Source organism: Berghia stephanieae, chromosome 1 (genome assembly GCF_034508935.2).
Source record: "Berghia stephanieae isolate SIO BIC M18660-M18661 chromosome 1, UCSD_Bste_1.3, whole genome shotgun sequence".
Taxonomy (NCBI): Eukaryota; Metazoa; Mollusca; class Gastropoda; order Nudibranchia; family Aeolidiidae; genus Berghia; species Berghia stephanieae.
The window spans coordinates 13,203,475-13,223,733 of record NC_088360.1 but is presented as its reverse complement, the minus strand read 5'-3'; the positions used below and the strand labels follow the sequence as shown (position 1 = coordinate 13,223,733).

The following is a 20,259-nucleotide window of genomic DNA, read 5'->3' as shown; positions in this document are numbered from 1 at the left end:
GGACCTTGATCGATCCCAGGTGCAGTCGAGATTTTTCGGACTCCTTGTCCACCTACCAGTGATTGAGTATCTGGGTCTGTTACATCTGGTGGAAAGTCCTTTGCAATAGACTAGCATCCTATCAAAAGATTGCAAGCAATTGCTATTGTCTGTTTCATGCTATAGAAACCAGGATAAACTTGGCTCCAGTGGCCAAATAATTCTGGAGGACTACTTTTATTTCTGTTGCAAAATGTTTGTAAATGAAAATATGATAAAGTATAAATGCAGATTATGTCTCAATATATCTTTTACAGGATCCATGAATATTTTGAATATTATTGTAATTTTTCCATGTCATGTAAAATACCCTTTGAACTTTCTTTACTCTGTTGTCAAATAATCTAAGCTCAGTAAAAGCAGGCAAACCAATAATGATGAAAACAGTTGATCACACTATCATTTCTTCCTATTCGTAGTGAAAAACTTTTCTTTTCATTTTTATCAATGCAATAATGATAATAATCACCCCATTATAATATTCAGCCATTAAATAAAATTTGTCCGTTTATATAGTCACAGTCAGCTAGATATTGATTGCTATCTAGAGTTCGATATGTCAAATTGTTCCTTTGTTTTTATTTTTGGTTTGTTGTTTTGTTTGATGGTTCTTTTTGTTTGTTTTTTTTAGGGGGGGGGGGGGTGTTATTTTGTTTTTAGTTGTTTTTTATTTTAATAATTTTTTAACGTATTTTTTAAATAAAAGGATTGGATAATTATAAGATCATTGTTGTCCATAGTCATTACTATTCACTTCATTAATTATACTGATTATCCTCATTTTACCAATTTACCCATTCAAATTCTGATCGTAAGGTCTTTTTACAAGCTAATCATGTTCCTGATCTTTCTATCTTCAGACAAGCAAACAGAAGAGACTGGCCTTACTAGAGAGTGAATTGAAACCAAACTTATCAGGGCAGGCAGCATCACAGCTTACTTCGCTGTTGGATCTAGAGGGACCTCTTGGCAAAGTTTCCAACAATCTCAAGTGTATCACCAAATCTATGGGACAGGTAAGTTTTTCCAGCTTATTTTAAAATTATGAATTGGAACACTACTTCAGTATGGTAGTTGTGATTGTGATTGCATGATTCTCCAGAGAAAGGCATTTAAAAGAAATTATTTCTTTTATCCTTCTTTCTTTCTTTCTATCTTTCATTAATACTTTAAGTGTTACAGTGTGTCATCTTGCGACAAATTCAAAGAGAATTGACATTGCCAGTGACCAGATTGGTGACAAATTGGCCCAGACATTGTGTATTTGGTGAGGTATTTAACTATCTTTGCCGCAGTCAGCAGGATTGTGAAGGAGTTCCTGGTTATATGCAATGAAGGATATTGTAAGAACACATGGGAAAGAAAAGAGAGCAATAGTGCATGACTGTTAGTTCTTTCCATTGCTAAATAGCAAAGGGTCTAAATATGTGTACAGGACTTGGGGTATGATACATATCCTATAATTGATGTTGTTATTGTTATTATTTATTTTTTTTTTTTTTATTTTTTTTTAAACGAGAGCATTTATATCGCGCAATATACACTAAGCGTGCTCAAAGCGCTTTACAAGGGGTCCCTGACCAACAGCAACACATAAGATATAGAACAAGACATGATGCCTGTTAGGCATTATTACAATTTTTCCCACAGAGATAACACTGCTGACAGCCAAGTTCTCATTTTACACCTGAGAACCGTGAGAGAATGTGAGTAAAGAACCTTTTCCAATGACTCAACTATGTGCTGAGCAAGACTTGAACCCAGGATCTTCCGATCCAAAAGCTATTGTCATACCATAAGACCACATAGCCGCACATATTATTATTATTATTATTATTATTATTATTATTATTATTATTATTATTATTATTATTATTATTATTATTATTATTATTATTATTTTTATTATTATTATTATTATTATTATCATTATAGGCGGGTGGTTGGATGGGAGCATCACCCTTGAATCATATACCTATGATGTTCGCATGGGTGTACGATCCGATAGTGATGTCGTTTCTTCTTCTCTTTACTAGCCTATCCTGCTTCTTTGGTTTGTGATTGTATTTTTGACAGGGGATATTTTTTTTTCCTGTAAATCCTCTGCCTGTTTGTTCTTGGTTATTTATAATTTAGCTTATGATATCTTTAGGTTATGATTTTGATTGACATTTGTACTATTTTTGTTAGATTGCTTGTTTTTTTGTTTCAGCGGTCTCTCATATAACCTCAATTGTGTTGGAAGAGACCTAAAGCAACAAACAAACAAATATTATCATTATTGTTATTATAAAGTGCAAGTTGCTTAATAGGACCAGTGCAGTTATGCAGAAATCATTCTTATTTAGTGGATTTCCAATTAATCGATTCCGCTGGCAGCCTCAGATGGAGCAATCTATCAAGATACACATCTCTTTTGCACTGGTTATATATTTATATATCGTAATGCAGAGCATCCTTTTTATTTTTAGGGAAGGGTGTAATTATTTGGTTGTTTTTTTTCCATCATACTTGTTTTGTTTTATGTATGTTTATCTCAAGAGGCTTGTTCTCTTTATTTCAGGCTAGTTCCCTATGTAAAAGTGGTCTTCATGATTTAGAGCACATACTGTCTTATTCCAGTCACCTTGATCTCAACCTGGAGGTAATTGATAATAAAGACAACAATACAATTTTGAACTCTGTAGACATATGACTCCACTTCCCTCCATTATCATTATTCTTGATAAGATAAATGATTTCAAGGGAATCTCATCAGGACTTGCTCGATGCATAAACGAATTGTCTGAGAGGAGAAATTATTTATTTATATAAAATCTTTTTTTCCACTTGTGAGAGAAATGGGTCATTGATCTAATAATTCTGCTGGTTGTTGCTTGATTATTAAAAGTTGATGGTAATAAATTGACATATTCAACTTTTTTTTTCTGGGTATTTAATCATAGAGAGTGCAGGGCAAAGCCAAAATTAATTGTTTTTTTATAACTTCCCCATTTTTCTCCAGTCACTTAACCACATGCATATCCTATTATATAACTACTGACATGTTGGTTTGTATGAAAAGATAGACCTGTTGGTGATTTTCAAAAGATAAAACAGTATGGTGCAATCAGGAGGCAACATAGTTCAGCAGTACGGTCTTCATTTTGTTATCTGTAATTACAAAATTTAATATTAATACTCAACGGCTGTGCTGTGGCTCACAGTTTATTGCAGTCTTCCCTTGAGACAGCCTTTAAAAACAAATTTCTCCATGGTAATAAATATAAGAAATTTTGTTTATATTGATTACTTTATCGTATAATGATTGACACTATATTATTCCCTTCTAAAGGTGCTGATATGTATAGGCCTCATTTACAACCCAAATCAGTTCTCTGGACTAATGTTTCAAGTGATGTGTGATAGCAAGAAGAAGAAACGTATTGTTCCAGAGGTTCTCGCTGCAGGGGGACGTTATGACCGACTGGTAGGTTTTAATGTTACATTGTATTGGCTTGATAATCATTGGGATTTCTACCATTGGTACAATGAGTCCTTAATCAAGATTTTACCTGAAAGTGTAAAAATGATATTAGCAATTTGTTTTACAACTTAGATTTATTATTTTAAAATTATAAGAAGTCACTGAAGTTTTATCATTGATAAATGATGGGTGTCTGGTTTGTTGTCTCGGAGTTACAGTTATATTTCAGCATTATTATTATTATTATTATTACTATTATTATTATTATTATTATTATTATTATTATTATTATTATTATTATTATTATTATTATTATTATTATTATTATTATCATTACTATTATTATTATTATTATCATTATCATCATCATTAGAAATAAGGAATTGAAGTTTTGAAAAACAATTTTCATCAAAATGTTAATGTAGGTCTGATATTTTTCAATTATTATTGGAAAACCTTCTCAAGAATGCAATCTTTTAACATAAACATGACATCATGAACTTGGTTTAATTAGCAAAACCAATACATTTCAATACATTTAATTTCAGATTGAAAAATATATGTCACCTTTACACTCAGGTGCAAGTAGATCTCCGTCACATGGGGTGGGCATCAGTATTTCCTTTGATCGTCTGGTCACTGTTGTTGCTGAAGATAAAAAGGTAATAGACTGACTAATTTATTATGTTGTGAGAATCCCTCGTAATGTTTATTCTGTGATAAACACAAATAAACATAAAACATGTATAGCATATTGTGAGTTGCAGTCCTTGAATTCAATAAGATAAAACTGACTGATATATCAGAGTGGCCAACCTTCCCGATTATTTCGGGAAATTCCCTAAATGGATCCACCGTTCCCGATGTCCCGAAACTGCATTTTTTTTCCCGAAAAAAAAACATAGTAAAAAAAGACGCTGATGCAGCATCAGAGAGGATATTTAGTTTGGTTAGGAAGAATAGAACTGAAAGCAGATCTCAGTTGAGCAATGCCACTCTAAACAGTCTTTTAGTTAATAAAGTTAGGGTCTCCTCATCAAGCATGCCACCTGTCCAATTGACTGACAAGTTCTTGCCAAATTGCAAGAGATCCACCATGGATAGCTTGCATTCAGAAGGCAAATAATAGCAGTAAACAAAGCCTGTTATCATGTACATAGTGTAAAAAGTATTGTAGTGATGCTGTGGTCTCAATGTGTGTGTAGTTTTTTAGTTTTAAATTGTCAAGTCATATTTATTAATAGAATAGAGGCTGTGACTTCTGCACCAAATTCAATAGAGGGCATAATGCACCTCCTAAGCTTGGATAGAGGATACATATGTCAAAAGTTACCCCTTTCACTTCCAAGGTTTACATGTATGTCAACTTAATGTCTGTTTTCATTTTCATTCTTTGTAAAGTATTAAATTAGTATTAGGCTGTGTATCACCTTAACATTATTGTGCAGTAACCAAAAATTTTCCCTAATTCAGTTTCTGAAAAGTTGGCCACCCTGATATATACACATGTGCAAAGATAGCTTAACATTTTTACACGCTAAATTAATATTGTTTAACTGTATGTTAGAGTCAAGAATTTTATATCTCCTAAAAGCATTTATTAAACCACATGCATGCTTAGTTATATTGCAATCTGTCAATCACAGTGTGGATGGTAAACATTTTTGAAAGACAACTTGATATTTCAACATCGGAAATGATGGAAAGAAGGATTTATAAAGAATGTTACTGGGACAATCGTGAAATTGCAAGTTTTAAATTTCTCGAAACAGAACCCTTTTGCACCAATGTGCCCTGATTGAATATTGCCATGGTGTCTTCTACTGTTTACAAGTTATTTGCTGTTTTAAACAAATTGAATATAATCTTTGTGAAATATTTTTGTAGTAACTTTGATTTCAATTCTTTTACTCTTGAAAACATGCTGAAACTAAGCGTCGAAGAGAGAGCCTGTCAACCTGGCCATATTCATGCTAAATGGCCAGTAGCTGAGGTTGTACAGCTTTTCAATGTTAGAGCTATCTGCTATTCTATTATTGTAAAGTTCAACACTGAAAGGGCATGTGAGGGATCAATGGCAGACTGGTCAACCCAGAATAATAAGTGCCAATAATGATTAAACATCTGCTCGACACACAACCAACCCCTCTTTTATGCCTCCGACATCACTGTGGAAAACAACATTTCAGAAGGCCTCTGTACAACCTCAACTAATTGAGAATAAGACCTTGGTGCTCGAATGGCCAACTGTAAATCTAGACCCCAATTTTATTGAGCACCTCTGAGTTCTCCTCAAAAGACCTACAAGAGAACAACAGTACCAAGCAAGGAATGATTACGAGCTTTTAAATGCTGTTGAATAAGAGTAGAATACATCACAGCAAAATGACATAAACTCCTTGATAATCTCTATGGGGAGACTTGTCCGAGCAATTATTGGAAATCGTGGTAGCCATATACATTACTGACTTGTTTTGCATCAAATTTTTCCTCTTTTTCTGAATCAGAGCAACCCAATTTGTGTTCTTTGAGTCATTGTTACTTTAAGGATTCATCATCTAGTCAGCTGATCCTGCGTAGGACGTTGCTTCCCGAACTTTCTTGCGAAACAGATTACGGTTTTCCGCCAGTCTACTTGCTTGAGTTGCTGTCATTCCCAGCCATTCACATATATCTTGTTCCCAGCTTCTTGTTGGTCTACCTCTTCCTCTCTTGCCGTCTACCCTTGTCTGCAGAATGTGCTTTTCTAATGATTCGTGGCGAGTCGTGTGGCCAAAATAGTTTAGTTTCAATTTCTTTACAGTTTGAAGAAGAATTGGTGATTTTATTCCGATCCTTCTCAGGACTTCTTTGTTTGTTTGTTTTTCAGTCCATGATATTCTGAGTATTTTTCTGTAGCATGCCATTTCAAAAGCTGTGATCTTTGTGCTCTCTGCTTTGCTGATAGTCCATGCTTCGCATCCATATGTTGCAGTTGGGAAAACAACACTTTTGAGGATTTTGATTTTTGTTTGAATGCACTGCCCTTTCCAGATATTATTCATCTTTTCTAGCTTTGATCTTGCCATTGCTAGTCTCCTCCTGATCTCTGGGGCCGATTTCCCGTTGTACTCAATCCTGGCTCCAAGATATTCAAAATTCTTTACTCTTTCTATTTCTTCTCCATTGATTTTTATGATGGCATCTGTTTTGCATTTGTCAGTATTCATGATTTTGGTCTTCTTTATATTCAGCTTAAGGCCTTTGGTCTCGCTATGTTCCTTTACAGATGTTATTAGATTCTCTAGTCCCCCCGGTGTTGTGGACAATAGTGCAGTGTCGTCTGCGTACCTCAGATCTTTTATGGGTAGACCTTGCATTTTAGGTTCGTTGTAATTACTTCTCCTGACATCGTTTTCCACATCTTGCATTATACCTTCAGTGTAAATGCTGAACAAATGGGGTGATAGAATACATCCCTGTCTTACTCCTTTTGTAACTTTGAACCATTCTGTTGTTCCGCTTTCTAGTTGTACCGCTGATTGTTGGTTCTCATAGAGGGATCTTATCAGGTTTCTAATTCTAGGATCAAAGTTCATCTCCAGGAGAGTTTCCCATAATTTCTCATGATTAACACAATCAAAAGCTTTCGAATAGTCTATAAAACAAGTGTGGAGGCCAGAATTTACTTCTCGATGCTTCTGAATAATTTGACGCAAATTGAATATGTGGTCTCTTGTCCCTCTGTTTTTTCTAAAACCTGCCTGGGTGTTACTGACTTCTTCTTCCAGTTTACGTTCAATCCTGTTCATGATAATTTTTAGAAGGATTTTGCTTGCATGACTGATGAGTGATATTGTTCGGTAGTTGGAGCATAGTTGTAAGTCTCCTTTCTTAGGCAATGGTATAAAAATTGCTCTCCTCCAATCTGAGGGCCAAATTTCTTTCTCCCAAATTTTCGTACAAAGTCTTAGATATACTTCAACTCCTTCATCTTCGCTTGCTTTTATCATCTCAGCTTGAATGTTGTCACAACCTGGACTTTTCCCATCTTTAAGTGATTTAATTGCCTATTCTATTTCAGATTTTAGAGGTGGTAAGCTAGATTCTTCGTTTTCATTTTGCATGTTGTTTTGCAAAGGTTGGATTTCGTTTATTTGGTCTTCTGTGTACATATCTTCACAATATCTTTTCCACCTATTTGCTATGTCTTCTGCTTCTGTGAGGGGTTTACCTTGCTCATCTTTTATCACCCCTATTCGTGATTGAAAACTTTTTGTGATGGTTTTTATTTCATCATACATTTCCCTGGTCTTGTTTTCTCTCTGAAGGTCTTCTATTTTTCTGCATTTTCTCATGAGATATTCTTTCTTATCCGTTCTGCACAGCTTTTTCACTTCCTTAGCTATCTCTTTGTATACATTGCTATGAGTGCCATGAGTCGTCTTTGCGTCTTTCCTCTCTTTGATTTTGTTTAGTGTATTTTCACTCATCCATGGTTGTTTTTTGCCCCGTTTTTTAGGAAGGTGTTTTTCAGCGGATTCCAAGTATATTTTCCTTGTCTCATTTGCGATCTCATCCGGTTCCTTTTCCTCGATATCTTGAAGTAGCAGTTGGAAACGATTCTTTACTTCAATCGCAAATTCTTCATTGATACTGTCAACTTCGTATCTAATAGGTCTTGTAACTTTTTTCTTCATTTTAAGCTTCAGTTTCAGTTTTGATATCAAAAGTTCGTGGTCTGTGTCACAGTCTGCTTTTGGTTTGGTCGTGACGTCTTGAATTATGGTGTTCCATCTTTTTTCAATCATGATGTAATCAATTTGGTTTTTTGTTCTTCCATCTGGCGATGTCCACGTAAATAGTCTTCTTGGATGTTTTTTGAACATGGTGTTTTTTATTGCAAGTTGATTTGCCAGTGCAAAATCTATGAGTGTCTCGCCTCTTTCGTTTCTTTCCCCTAGTCCAGATATTCCAATGATTCCATCTTCTTCACTGTTCTTTTTTCGTCCTACCTTGGCATTAAAGTCACCAGCGATTATTAATATGTCCTGTTTATCTTTGTTGTCCACTTCCTTTTGTAGGGCATCATAGAAATTCTCTATTGCTTCTTCGGTTGCAGCAGTTGTTGGTGCGTAAACTTGAATAAACGTGATGTTTTTAGCTTGACCTTGGAGTCTAATGCTAACAATGCGATCACTCACTGGTTTGTATCCAATGAGGCTGTTGACTGTTGTTTTTGCGAGATAGATTGCCACACCGCTTTGTCCAGATTTTTCCCTTCCTGAGTAAATTATCCTTCCTCCGCAGCTGGTTGTGAAATGTCCACTTCCAGCCCATCTGTGTTCCGACATTTCCCAGAATGTCTATTTTGTTTTCTTCTGCTTCATTGATGATGGTGTTGAGTTTACCGGCTGCCATACTTCTTATGTTCCAAGTTCCTATGAGGTAGTTCCGCTTTAACCATGTATTCCGGTTCTTTCCCAGGTCTGTACAGTCAGGCGTTATGCCTTCATCAACTAGGCTGGTACTCCCGCCGGCGTCAGGTTCTTCCCCAATACGCTTTGGAGACCAATCTAACTTGGGGGTCTCATTACCAGGTCTCATATCGTTATTTGTTTTGCTTTTCTTCATTCGGGTTTCCGTGGCAGGTTTACTCACAGTAGTTTGCCATTGCTTTCTGTGAGAGAGCAGTGTCCTTACAGGACGTGTGTCCCAGCCATTGTATCCATAGGATATCCTCTGCCTAGCACATTGAAGAAGAGACCAGTTCTGAAGCTCCTTCAGCTGCTCTCCATCCTCATCCATCGCCTGCCTGGCGCGACTTCACGTAACCCTGTTCGGGGGGCATTGCGGGTACTCGGTCTTGCCCAAGGACCTCCCGCAGGCTAGTGGAGGGAAGGAGACGCCTTACTCCTCCTATTGACAGATCTCAATCTGCCCCACTACCCACCTTTAAGGATTATGCATGCATATTGATGAAATTTGGATCACCTTCATTAAAGATATTGCTCACTTCTGTGATATAACATTTATTCAATTTTGTCTCTTCAAACTCAAATGAATTGACTCAAAACAAGTGTAAAGTTACATTTGCACATGTGTGTATAATGCTTTTAGAATCCCTTATAATGTTTTTTCTGTAATGTTTTCACATAGACAAAATTAAAGATAAAACATGTATAGCTTATTAAATTCAATTAGATGCTAAAAGAAACTTGGATTTAATGGAAGCATTTGAAGTAAAATGAAACGAGCTCTCTTGGAAGCATTTTTCATCATCAGATTAATAAAGAAAATTTGTTGTCCATTAAGAACATTGAGCCAATCGAGCTAGGTTTTGTTTGTTACTTCAAAGTGGGACAATCTGGGTGGGGATCCTGACCTCCCATAGCGGGCAGGGAGGTACATACTGTGTCTTCTATCCCCTTATATCTGTTTTCCAACTTGCTTTCTGTCTTTGTCTCGGAATGAGATTACTTGGTTTTGTCCTGGCACTGGCCGGAATCCTAGCTGGGAGGGAAACAGTCAAATGCATAGTTATTGTTTTGGGAGATGATATTTTTTTCCTTGTAAATCATCTCTCTGTTATGTATTATTTTTATTTTGAATGTATAATGTACGCATTTGAGTGTGTTCCTCTTTGTTGGATTTTGTGCTTCTGTCTGGATGAGACTTGTAGGTGATTTCAAACTAAGTACATTGGTGGTATGCTCTTGGAATCTACATCTGATCCCTATTTGTTCTCAGTTCCCCTTTGTCTTACTTTTTCTTGGGTGCTTTAATTGTAATTCTAGAACTTTTTACCATACCATTTTCTTCCTTTTTACTGGCGCTGATATAACCTAAATGTGTTGCAAGCGCCGTAAAACCCTTAAAAACAAAAACAAACAAGTGGGACAAGCTGTTACAGTTGCTTGTGCACGCTACTCTTTGGATGAGACAATGGCCTAACTTAAAAGGTTTCTTTTTAGCTCCAACGACGTAATCACTGCTGGGTATGCAGAGAGATAAAAAAAACTATTTTGACTGAGCTAATATCATTTGCAATGGAGTTCAGTGTTCTAACGCTCAAGTCGTGGGTAAAAATAGAGACAAAATCCAAAGCTTTTGGAATGTCAGTTTGGAATGAAATGGAAATTGATGTTTATATGTAATATGACGACTGGTCTTCCAGATGAAATCATTGTCTCCCTGTGATGTGGTTATCTGTTCCCTTGGACACCAGCTGTTGCTGAACAAGAAACTGGCCATTGCTAAGACACTGTGGAATGCTGGTTTTAGGACTATGGTTCACTATGACAAAACAGAGGTATGACAAAGATGGATTAATAAATGATATCTTTATTTAAATATTAACTATGTTTGTGATAAATAATTAGAAATTATACATAAGTAACATTTGTAGCCAATTTGATAAGTTTAATTAGCCTATCCCCATAAATCCTTTCAGAGATGGGCTTGAATTTAGATGTTCCCCCTGGTGAAAAGCAGCGTTGTCGTTTGTCCAAAATAGTACTAGCTTAATAGACTGAATGTTTCATCCTATTTTTTAACTTAATGCTTGGGGTTTTAAAAAAAGGATATTCAGATGATTTTTGTTAAAAAGATAATTGTGAAGTTCTTAGAGTAATATGTTTGCTATGGTTAAGTACTATATTGGGAGCGTGTATTTTCTGTTTAATTCATTCCCTCGATTAGTGACAAAATAATATTTACTATGACGGAAACACAGAACTGTCATCTAAGTGTTGTGGCATGTGCGCATAATTTGGTGTAATTTGTGATTTTCGTTCACTGACAAAAACTATCAAGCCTTGAGATGTGTTGTCTACCCCTAAGTTGTCCTTATACTTATAGTAGTATCCAATGTGTTGGACACAACAAAGGGAAAGAATTGGTGACAAATGCATTCTCCTAATAAATGCAATACTTACCTTTCCTTTTTCTTTTTTTCTTTTTGAAGAATTTTGATGAACTCCAAGGACACTGCAAAGAGCAGGGTGTTTCAAATATCATCCTCTTAAAAGATGGGGAAAGCTCAAGAGTGAAGGTGAGAATGCAATAATGATCTAATTGAAAGATTTGGGATATTGAAATTATAAGTATCGACTTCAGTTGCCTTAACTCTTTAAGATTCAACCCGACAAAAACCGACAACGGCATAATATTTATGGGCGGGGTAGCCAAAACTGGCCTCAGTAAGTAAAATCCAATCGTTGTGAAGGAAATGACAGGCCCTGTCACTGTCGCAGGATGTTTTCAGCTTTGATTTTTATAAATTTGCCGACAGAAAAGAAAATATGTTTCAGAAATTGCGATTTGGATCCTATTTTATTTGCGGGTGAAAATCATTGACATTGCACTTTGTTTGGTAAAAATCGGTAAAAAATTACGACTTTGGTGATGAAAAATGACTTTGAAGACAATTATTGTAAACTTTTAAAAATATTATGAATAATTTATAACTCCCTTATTTGTGGGTCGATTTTGTCATTCGAGGTATCAATTTTATTGAAATAAAGAGATAGGAACCTCAGAGTTATTTTTTCTGATGCGAAATTATGACTTTGTAATTTTAGCACCAAGAAAAATAGTCGGTAAATAAATTTGTTACACCTCTTTGATTTACCGCCACCGTCCATTCGTGTAGAATTGTGAATCAAGCGTTTCAAAGTCTTCGACCAGTCATAGGCTATCTATCCAGCTGGGCGAAACAAAGATGCTTCTCCCCGTCAATGTATTACGCTATTGTTATGCAAGGAATATAACACCTTTTTGAGTAGGCCTAAAAGCTAAAATCTAAAAGTAAAAAATATAATTCTGAGGAAGTTGAAAGTCACATTGCTGAAATCAGCTTGAAAAAAGAAGTACATTGGTCTTTGTTTCAGAAAAATCGCTTGAAAACCAACTGTTTTACGAATAAATTTGATTTTAAAAATTGCTTTTGTTTATTTTAGCTTTTTTTAGCAACTTTTTTATTTATCAGTCGATTTTCTTGATTTTTATATCATTCTTTATATCTCAAACAGACGAGATCAGTGATATACTTTGTTTCTTTCAAATGTAACTAGAACATAGTTTGGCTTTTTTACCTATCAACCATGCCTGGATAATTTATTCATCAACGTGGCGATTGTGACGCAACTATTCCATGGCCGTCTTCCACTGCCTCAACGATGATTCAATTCATTGTTGACGGCTGTTGACACGTGAGCTGCCAGAACGACCAATCGTTGAAGGGTCAAGATGCTCAGTAGCCAATGGTTCTTCAGTCAAAAAATTTAAGAACTCACGAGAACAAAAGTTTGAAATTTGGTGATGGACGGACCTATGAAATCGTTTCTGGGCGGAGTTTAGCCATGAGTGACCGTAGAAAACGAAAATGCGACTGCAGATATCAAAGAGAAGGCTTATATCATCAAAGGATGTCTACATGATTGACATGGCCATATAGGGAACTCATTATCTACTCCTCCAAAAAGAATCTGAACACGAGAGGGTTAAAATGCACTTGCAAAGCTTTCATACTATCTTTTTTTTATTTTATTTTTTTTTTGATAATCATTCGTGATTTCACATCACACTGAATTTGTTAAAGTAGGATATTTTTTTTCCTTTGAAAGTGGTGGTTTGAAAAATTTGTAGTGAAGATCCTATGAAGTCATGTTGTTGATATGTGTAGAAACAGAGGCCTTGATATTTGTAGTTATCTGTCTTACTATTTTTATTTTCAAATACTTACTAAAGGTTTTATGTCTTGAACAAGAGAGAATTATCGACAACATTGTCCCAACTGGTGAACTCGTGGATCATTTGCTAAGGTAGAAACACTTTACTTTTTTTTTATGTCATCAAACGCTTAGGTTACAATATCTCAATTCCTAAAATTCATAATTTTTTATTCAGCATTTGCAATTCAAATTAGACCCATCGTCTGAATACTGTATAAGGTTGAGTACAAACGATGCTGAAACTTAATTTTAGTCTTAAGTATGCAATTTGAGTGAAATTGATGTGCTTTATTAAAAAGAGAAATGTCCTTTCGTGAACTAAAAAAAAACTAAATTTTGTAATTCTAGAGATTTTTACTTTACATTAATTTCATACTGTTTTGAGACAGTTGGTCGCATATTTGTTTAATATTTCGACAAACAGATTATTGACCAACCAAAGGGTACGATCTTGTTTATTATGTCATGATGTCCAAACCTCTCCACTTAAAGACCATCTCAACTTCAGATTGAGTCATTTGTATCTCAAAACAAATTGTCCTGTCACTTTTGTTATCACTTCCATAAATTATGTTCTTGGATATCTCAGTTATAAGATTTATAGTTATTTTAAATATTTTTTTTTCTTAGCAAATCAGTATCAAGTGTAAGTAAAATGAGCTTTATTGTGAAATTTACTACTATGTTATATATATATATGTATATATATATATATATATATATATATATATATATATATTGCTATTGTTGTTGTTGTTGGTGTTAGTGCTATTATTGTTATTATTATCTTTATTATTATTATTATTATTATTATTATTATTATTATTATTATTATTTTTTATTGTTGTTGTTGTTATTATTATTATTATTATTATTATTATTATTATTATTATTATTATTATTATTATTATTATCATTATTATTATTGTTGTTGTTTTAGTTATTATTATTGATATTGTTGTTGTTATTATTATTATTATTATTATTATTATTATTATTATTATTATTATTATTATTATTATTATTGTTGTTGTTGTTGTTGTTGTTGTTGTTGTTGTTGTTGTTGTTGTTGTTGTTGTTGTTGTTGTTATTATTATTTTTATTATTATTATGTCTATTAAATACAAAAAAATGCCCATCCACAAATCCTGAAGTGAATTGTGAATTCAATGTTTTATTTTCATTTAATGTTTTTCAGGGGAACACAAGAGGCATTCAGTAGCAGTAACCACAATGAAATAGTGACAAACCTGAATTCAAACACCAGCAATAGCTGCATATTTAATTTCTCCATTCAATTTCATTTCCAAGAGAAAGGCAGTCGAAATCAACCAATACCTAAAAGGAGGCATGAGGCCATGGTAATGATAAAATTACAGTTCACACTTTAGAACCTCCCCCATTTTGAGATTCATCAATAACTAATTCAGATATTTAACATTAAGCTTATTTGTGCTCTCAATGCATTCCATAAGATTCTCTTTTCCAACTGAAATATTGATTCACTCGTTAGTCAGTATAAGGCTACAATGATAAAAATTTTCTTTTTCTTGTACTCAATAAATCTTTGTTTGAGTATATCAACTATGTTTGCAAAACTTAGATTTACGTGAAAGTATCATGTCTAAAATAATAAAATATTATTCTTTTAGAGCCATTAATTCCTGGGCTGAAGCTAATCCTGATTCCTTCGAGTTAAACTGATAATAACGATTGCTTGCTACCCTTTTGATTGTGTTAGTCTAATGGAAAGTACTTTCCATCAGATCCAACAGACCCCTACACAATCATTGCTGGGTGAACAGGAGTGTCAGAAAAAATTCTCACTTTCAGCGGGAATCGATCGTTATCTCTTTGTGTGTGAAGTGAGAGCTCTACCAACTGAACTTTTTGGATCCCCAAATAATCTAGTGTGCTAACTTGAGTTAAATGTTTGATTATGATTTTTTTTTAACGTTGTGATTTTTATACTAGATTGCAGGCAAAGTAACTGCATCATTTCCGTGGTTGCCTGAGAAAAATGTGGAAGTTCTTGCCCTTGATATTCCCATCTCATTGATCAAGACAATCCAGGCTTATTTGGAGGTTAGTCATTGGTTGCCAAAGGTTTTACTGAATTTTGTATAGACAAGCATACAGTGAAATATTGTTGTACAACTCTGTGTGTGTGGCAATGTGGAAGAACTGTGCACCGGAAACTAAAATTGAGATTGTGCTTATTGACGTTCTATAATTTATTTATTTTTTAAATTTCATTTGAGATTTCTATCTTCTTTGGTTTCTGAGAAATTACTGTGTTTGTAAGGGAGGGTAAAATAAACCTGGGAGAAAAGTTTACAGAAGATTGTTATTGTTACCCTGCTTTCGAATGTGGTATTGATCATAAATGAAAAATACATAATAATTTTAATTTCAAGATGTACTTTGACATTTAGCAAATGTGAAGCTAAGATTATATATAACAACACAAAGGTGAGATAAGCACACATTTCTCTCACATATTATCATTGAGGAGGGGTAGCATGATAAAGAATAGCAAGTGGTCAGGATCCCATCTCTTTGTCATCGACAGAAATTAATCATATGATATGTCATGGATAGTCTTGGACAGTCATTTGAGTCACTCAAGAATACTCTTTACTTAGAGCACATTTAATGAGAGTGATTTTGATAGAAAATCGTAGCTGTTTTAATGTGTTTGCATTGTTAAACCAATCACTGAACATTTCATTAGATTTTAGAAGACCTAAAGAGGTAGTCCTTTGGAGCAGAAGTTTATCAAGGTTCATTAGCGTTAAACAAACAGTAACAATTGTTTTTTGACATTTTTGATAATATATACCTTCCATCAGTTCTAAACGGCCTAGATAGCCAGTCACTGCTAGGTTTACAGTTTGTGTAAAATACTTTTCCTACGGGCATTCTGCCGAAGTAAATTGACACCTGCTTGAACTTGTGGACCATAATTAGGTTGTGTTGTGAATCCAAACCCTACTGCTTCACGTGAGACACTGAAGACTTAAAAGGGATGATAATGATTAAATACATTTTATTACACGAGATATGATTGTGTCTTGTGCATGGTAAGTTTCAAGCACAATAAGAATTATGTATATTATGATGAATATTTATGTTATTAATTTTTTAAAATTTTTGTTTTTCTTCTTTATTCTCTAGTTTGGAGATGAACAATGTTTTGAAGAAAGTCAAAATGTTATAATCGAAAGGTTAGTCATTCAAATTATGAATCTGTTCATGGTGTGAAATTTTTTTAAGTTAAAAATTATATTTAGTCGAATCTGTAAATTGTGTGCAAACAATAAACTTTCTCTCATTCAATTTTATTAATCTGTTTAAAATGTCCTTTGTGCATTTTTTGGAAAGTATTTATCTTGGTCGCATGGATACAGGATACTGGTGACAATGGTCATGTCCATCATTTAGATAACCTAAATGATATTCAGATTGCCTTCTCTTTATTATTTTTTTTTTTTTTTAGATTATTGATATGCCATTCAATTCACGGGCTTTTTTATTCTTTACAAAGTTATTTTTTCCGTAACATGAAACATTCATAAACAATTGCTTTCTACTTTCACTTGTCTTTTACAAAGTATTTTTCCCTAGATTAGACAAAGGGTCTATCAGCAATAAAACAAAGAGTTATTTCATGTAAAGTTGTTTCCATTTTATACACTGTAAACCATCCCCCTTCCCTCCTATAGGTTTTTTGTCTTTATTATGTCACTTTTTTAATTTTTAATTATAGGTCCATGAAACATCGCAAATATTTAACAGGTGTATTTGATGTGATTCATACCCTTCGATTTAAAAGAAAGTGAGTAACCTTTGAACATCAGACGTTTAGAATTAAATTGCAATTTAAATTATGTTATGTTCACAAATTAAATTATTTACCTCTAATTTTGAAATTTGTATTTGCCTACAATTGTCTATTTCATTATAGGTCGCTATTCAGGCCCCTATTTTTAATGTTTTTATACTATGAATTAATTATTTTTTTACTGGAATGTTGGATTATGATATACCCTTAAGAATTTTTTTTAAGATCAATGTTATTATCTTAACATATTTCAGTTATGATGTTACGGTGCTGTATGCCATTAATGTAATAATACATATGCATATATTCATATATCAAACACTTAAGACTGGTGACAAGATAAGTAAGTTACAATAAGTGCAAACTTGTTAGTGCAAACTTGTTTCACTCATATTTTTCTAGCCCTTGCTTTCAGATCTCTTCAAATATTTTAACACACCATAATACTTCACTCAACATAGGTGAGATCTCTTCAATATTTGAACACACCATAATACTTCACTCAACATAGGTGAGATCTCTTCAAATATTTGAACACACCATAATACTTCACTCAACATAGGTGAGATCTCTTCAAATATTTGAACACACCATAATATTTCACTCAACATAGGTGAGATCTCTTCAAATATTTGAACACACCATAATACTTCACTCAACATAGGTGAGATCTCTTCAAATATTTGAACACACCATAATACTTCACTCAACATAGGTGAGATCTCTTCAAATATTTGAACACACCATAATACTTCACTCAACATAGGTGAGATCTCTTCAAATATTTGAACACACCATAATACTTCATTCAACATAGGTGAGATCTCTTCAAATATTTGAACACACCATAATACTTCACTCAACATAGGTGAGATCTCTTCAAATATTTCAACACACCATAATACTTCACTCAACATAGGTGAGATCTCTTCAAATATTTGAACACACCATAATACTTCACTCAACATAGGTGAGATCTCTTCAAATTTTTAGAATCACACGTAATACTTCACTCAACATAGTTGATGTACGTCTTTCAAATTTGAAACAACCATAATATTCACTCAAACATAGGTGAGATTACTTCAAATATTTGACAACACACTCTGTAGTAATCTTCACTCAATCATTTAGCCTTCTTGAGATCTCTTCAAATATTTTAACACACCATAATACTTCACTCAACATAGGTGAGTGTTCTCATTCGTTTGCAGATGTCTAAGAATGGCAGTGTAAGCACCGATAATCATATTGATAGACTGCAAGTACCTGGAGTGACTAAACCTCTTCTCTATAATTTCACTGGTGGAAATGAGTGCAACATCATGAGAGTTATGATAGTGATTGTTGAAAATGCACAGCCCGTGTTTACATTTTTTATTTGAATCTTTTTAGGGAAGTTAAAAAGTTTTCAGAAGAGAATTCTTCGATGCTATTTATCAAATATTAGTGAATGCTTGCAATCTATGACATTTTGTTTGTTTTTATTATTATTTTTCAGGTGCAATTACATTATCTTGTACAGCATATGACAATCTTGCGACTTCTACTTATTGGATATTATATATAAATTAAGTTACATTTCTATGAAGTGTTTCTATTTTTGAATAGACCCGGGTAAAACATACATTATTATCGTACAAGCCTAATAAAGTGCGGTCAAAAATTCATATTGATATCAATTTTTTATTCAATGAAAATTTCCTAATCTGTCTCTTGAATATTCATCGGAATACTTTTGAATGCTCCCTTTACATGTGAGATTATGTCAATTTGTTATACATTGATTCTTATGGCTCTAGTGTGGACCACTTTTTGGAAGGGAACAAATGTCAGTTTTTGTGTTTTTATTCTTCTTTTTTTAATATAATAAGATCATGATAATATTTACTATTTACAATTCATTCTTTGTTACTACTAATGTTGATAGTATGTGATTCTGTTTATTTTGTGAGAAGAAAATTTATAAAAAATTGTCTGTCTCCACTAAATTATTTATTGTATTTTCTGTCATCATGTCACCATTGTACTTCTTCCTGAATACAAATGGTGAAATTTATGACATTATTTCTGTGAATGAATAATAATGATGATGATGATAATAATAATAATGGTAATATAATAATAATAATAACGAAGTGACTATTTGTCGTATGACTTCAAATAGGAAAAACTACCACCTTTCCCTATTTGTACTCCCAACACTCTTTTGTGTTGATAATAAAATTTGTGAGCGTATAGTTCTCCGGTCATTCTGTTTTCATAAACCAAATGGCACTTTCGGTAAAACACTGTAAAACCTTTAAAACAATTTTTTAAAACCCTTGGAGGAAAGAAAGCAAACATTAATACAGTGCAATCCCTAGATAACGACATTGCCTGGGACTAGAAAATTATGTCATTATTCCGGGTTTTTCAAGATGGCGGAAAAGGGGGTCTGGTGAAACCCATAAATACATAACAGTGCGATGTGCGGACTAGTGTCCGAGAGAAGACATGTCCCAACAATGTTAGTATATGTGTATTTCTCCTATTTACAAAGAGTATACCAGTTACACTTTCACTCTCCAATGTGTAATGTCATTGTTTTGATTGTAAACAGTGCTCAAACGCCATTTAACAAAACTAAGTATGTATAAATTTTAAAAATCAAGTACCAATATGATAATACTGCACAAGAACATAGATGCACACATCTAGTTTTGATTTTAATTAAATCCATACCATACTGCTGATGAGTTTTGAATACCGAAATTTTTATTCAATTACACCAAAATTTACAAGCACTTAAAATTGGTAGATCCACATCTTACGATATTATTATTGTACTAATGACATATAGAGAAAAAAAATTGAGACCAAAGTTCAATGTCGCTATCCAGGGGTTGTCGTTATTCGGGGGTGTCGTTATCCAGAGGATGCACTGGAATACATCAAAAGACTACAGAGATATCTATGGAGACCACGATTGTGGTCTCCTAGCCAAAATCAGCCTATTTGTCTAGGGAGACCACAATCTTGGACTCTTTTTTAACTTTAACTTTAGCCAAACTGACCAAACAGACCACGATTTTGATCGACAAGCTCTCATGGCTTTTTTGGGATAGATTGACTTCGATTTTGGCCCCCAAACCTCCCCAAAACGTCTTTCCAATAATGTATTCTAAACTATTTTCATTTTTTTGCGATGTCGCAAT

General features: G+C 33.7%; 1 protein-coding gene across 2 annotated transcripts in view; it reads left to right on the top strand.

Annotated features, from left to right (window-relative positions):
- Window positions 1-19,838, top strand: part of LOC144968312 (eIF-2-alpha kinase GCN2-like) — a 59,475-nt gene extending 39,637 nt beyond the window's left edge. For both annotated transcript variants that reach the window (XM_078906560.1, XM_078906553.1), the window contains exons 31-42: window positions 900-1,055; window positions 2,603-2,683; window positions 3,374-3,508; window positions 4,054-4,167; window positions 10,662-10,796; window positions 11,451-11,537; window positions 13,235-13,308; window positions 14,417-14,579; window positions 15,193-15,303; window positions 16,396-16,445; window positions 16,988-17,056; window positions 18,564-19,838. In XM_078906560.1, coding sequence (XP_078762686.1) covers window positions 900-1,055; window positions 2,603-2,683; window positions 3,374-3,508; window positions 4,054-4,167; window positions 10,662-10,796; window positions 11,451-11,537; window positions 13,235-13,308; window positions 14,417-14,579; window positions 15,193-15,303; window positions 16,396-16,445; window positions 16,988-17,056; window positions 18,564-18,594 — 1,206 coding nt within the window. In that variant the 3' untranslated portion in view covers window positions 18,595-19,838. The remainder of the gene's footprint in view (window positions 1-899; window positions 1,056-2,602; window positions 2,684-3,373; window positions 3,509-4,053; window positions 4,168-10,661; window positions 10,797-11,450; window positions 11,538-13,234; window positions 13,309-14,416; window positions 14,580-15,192; window positions 15,304-16,395; window positions 16,446-16,987; window positions 17,057-18,563) is intronic.
- Window positions 19,839-20,259: the final 421 nt, after the last annotated feature.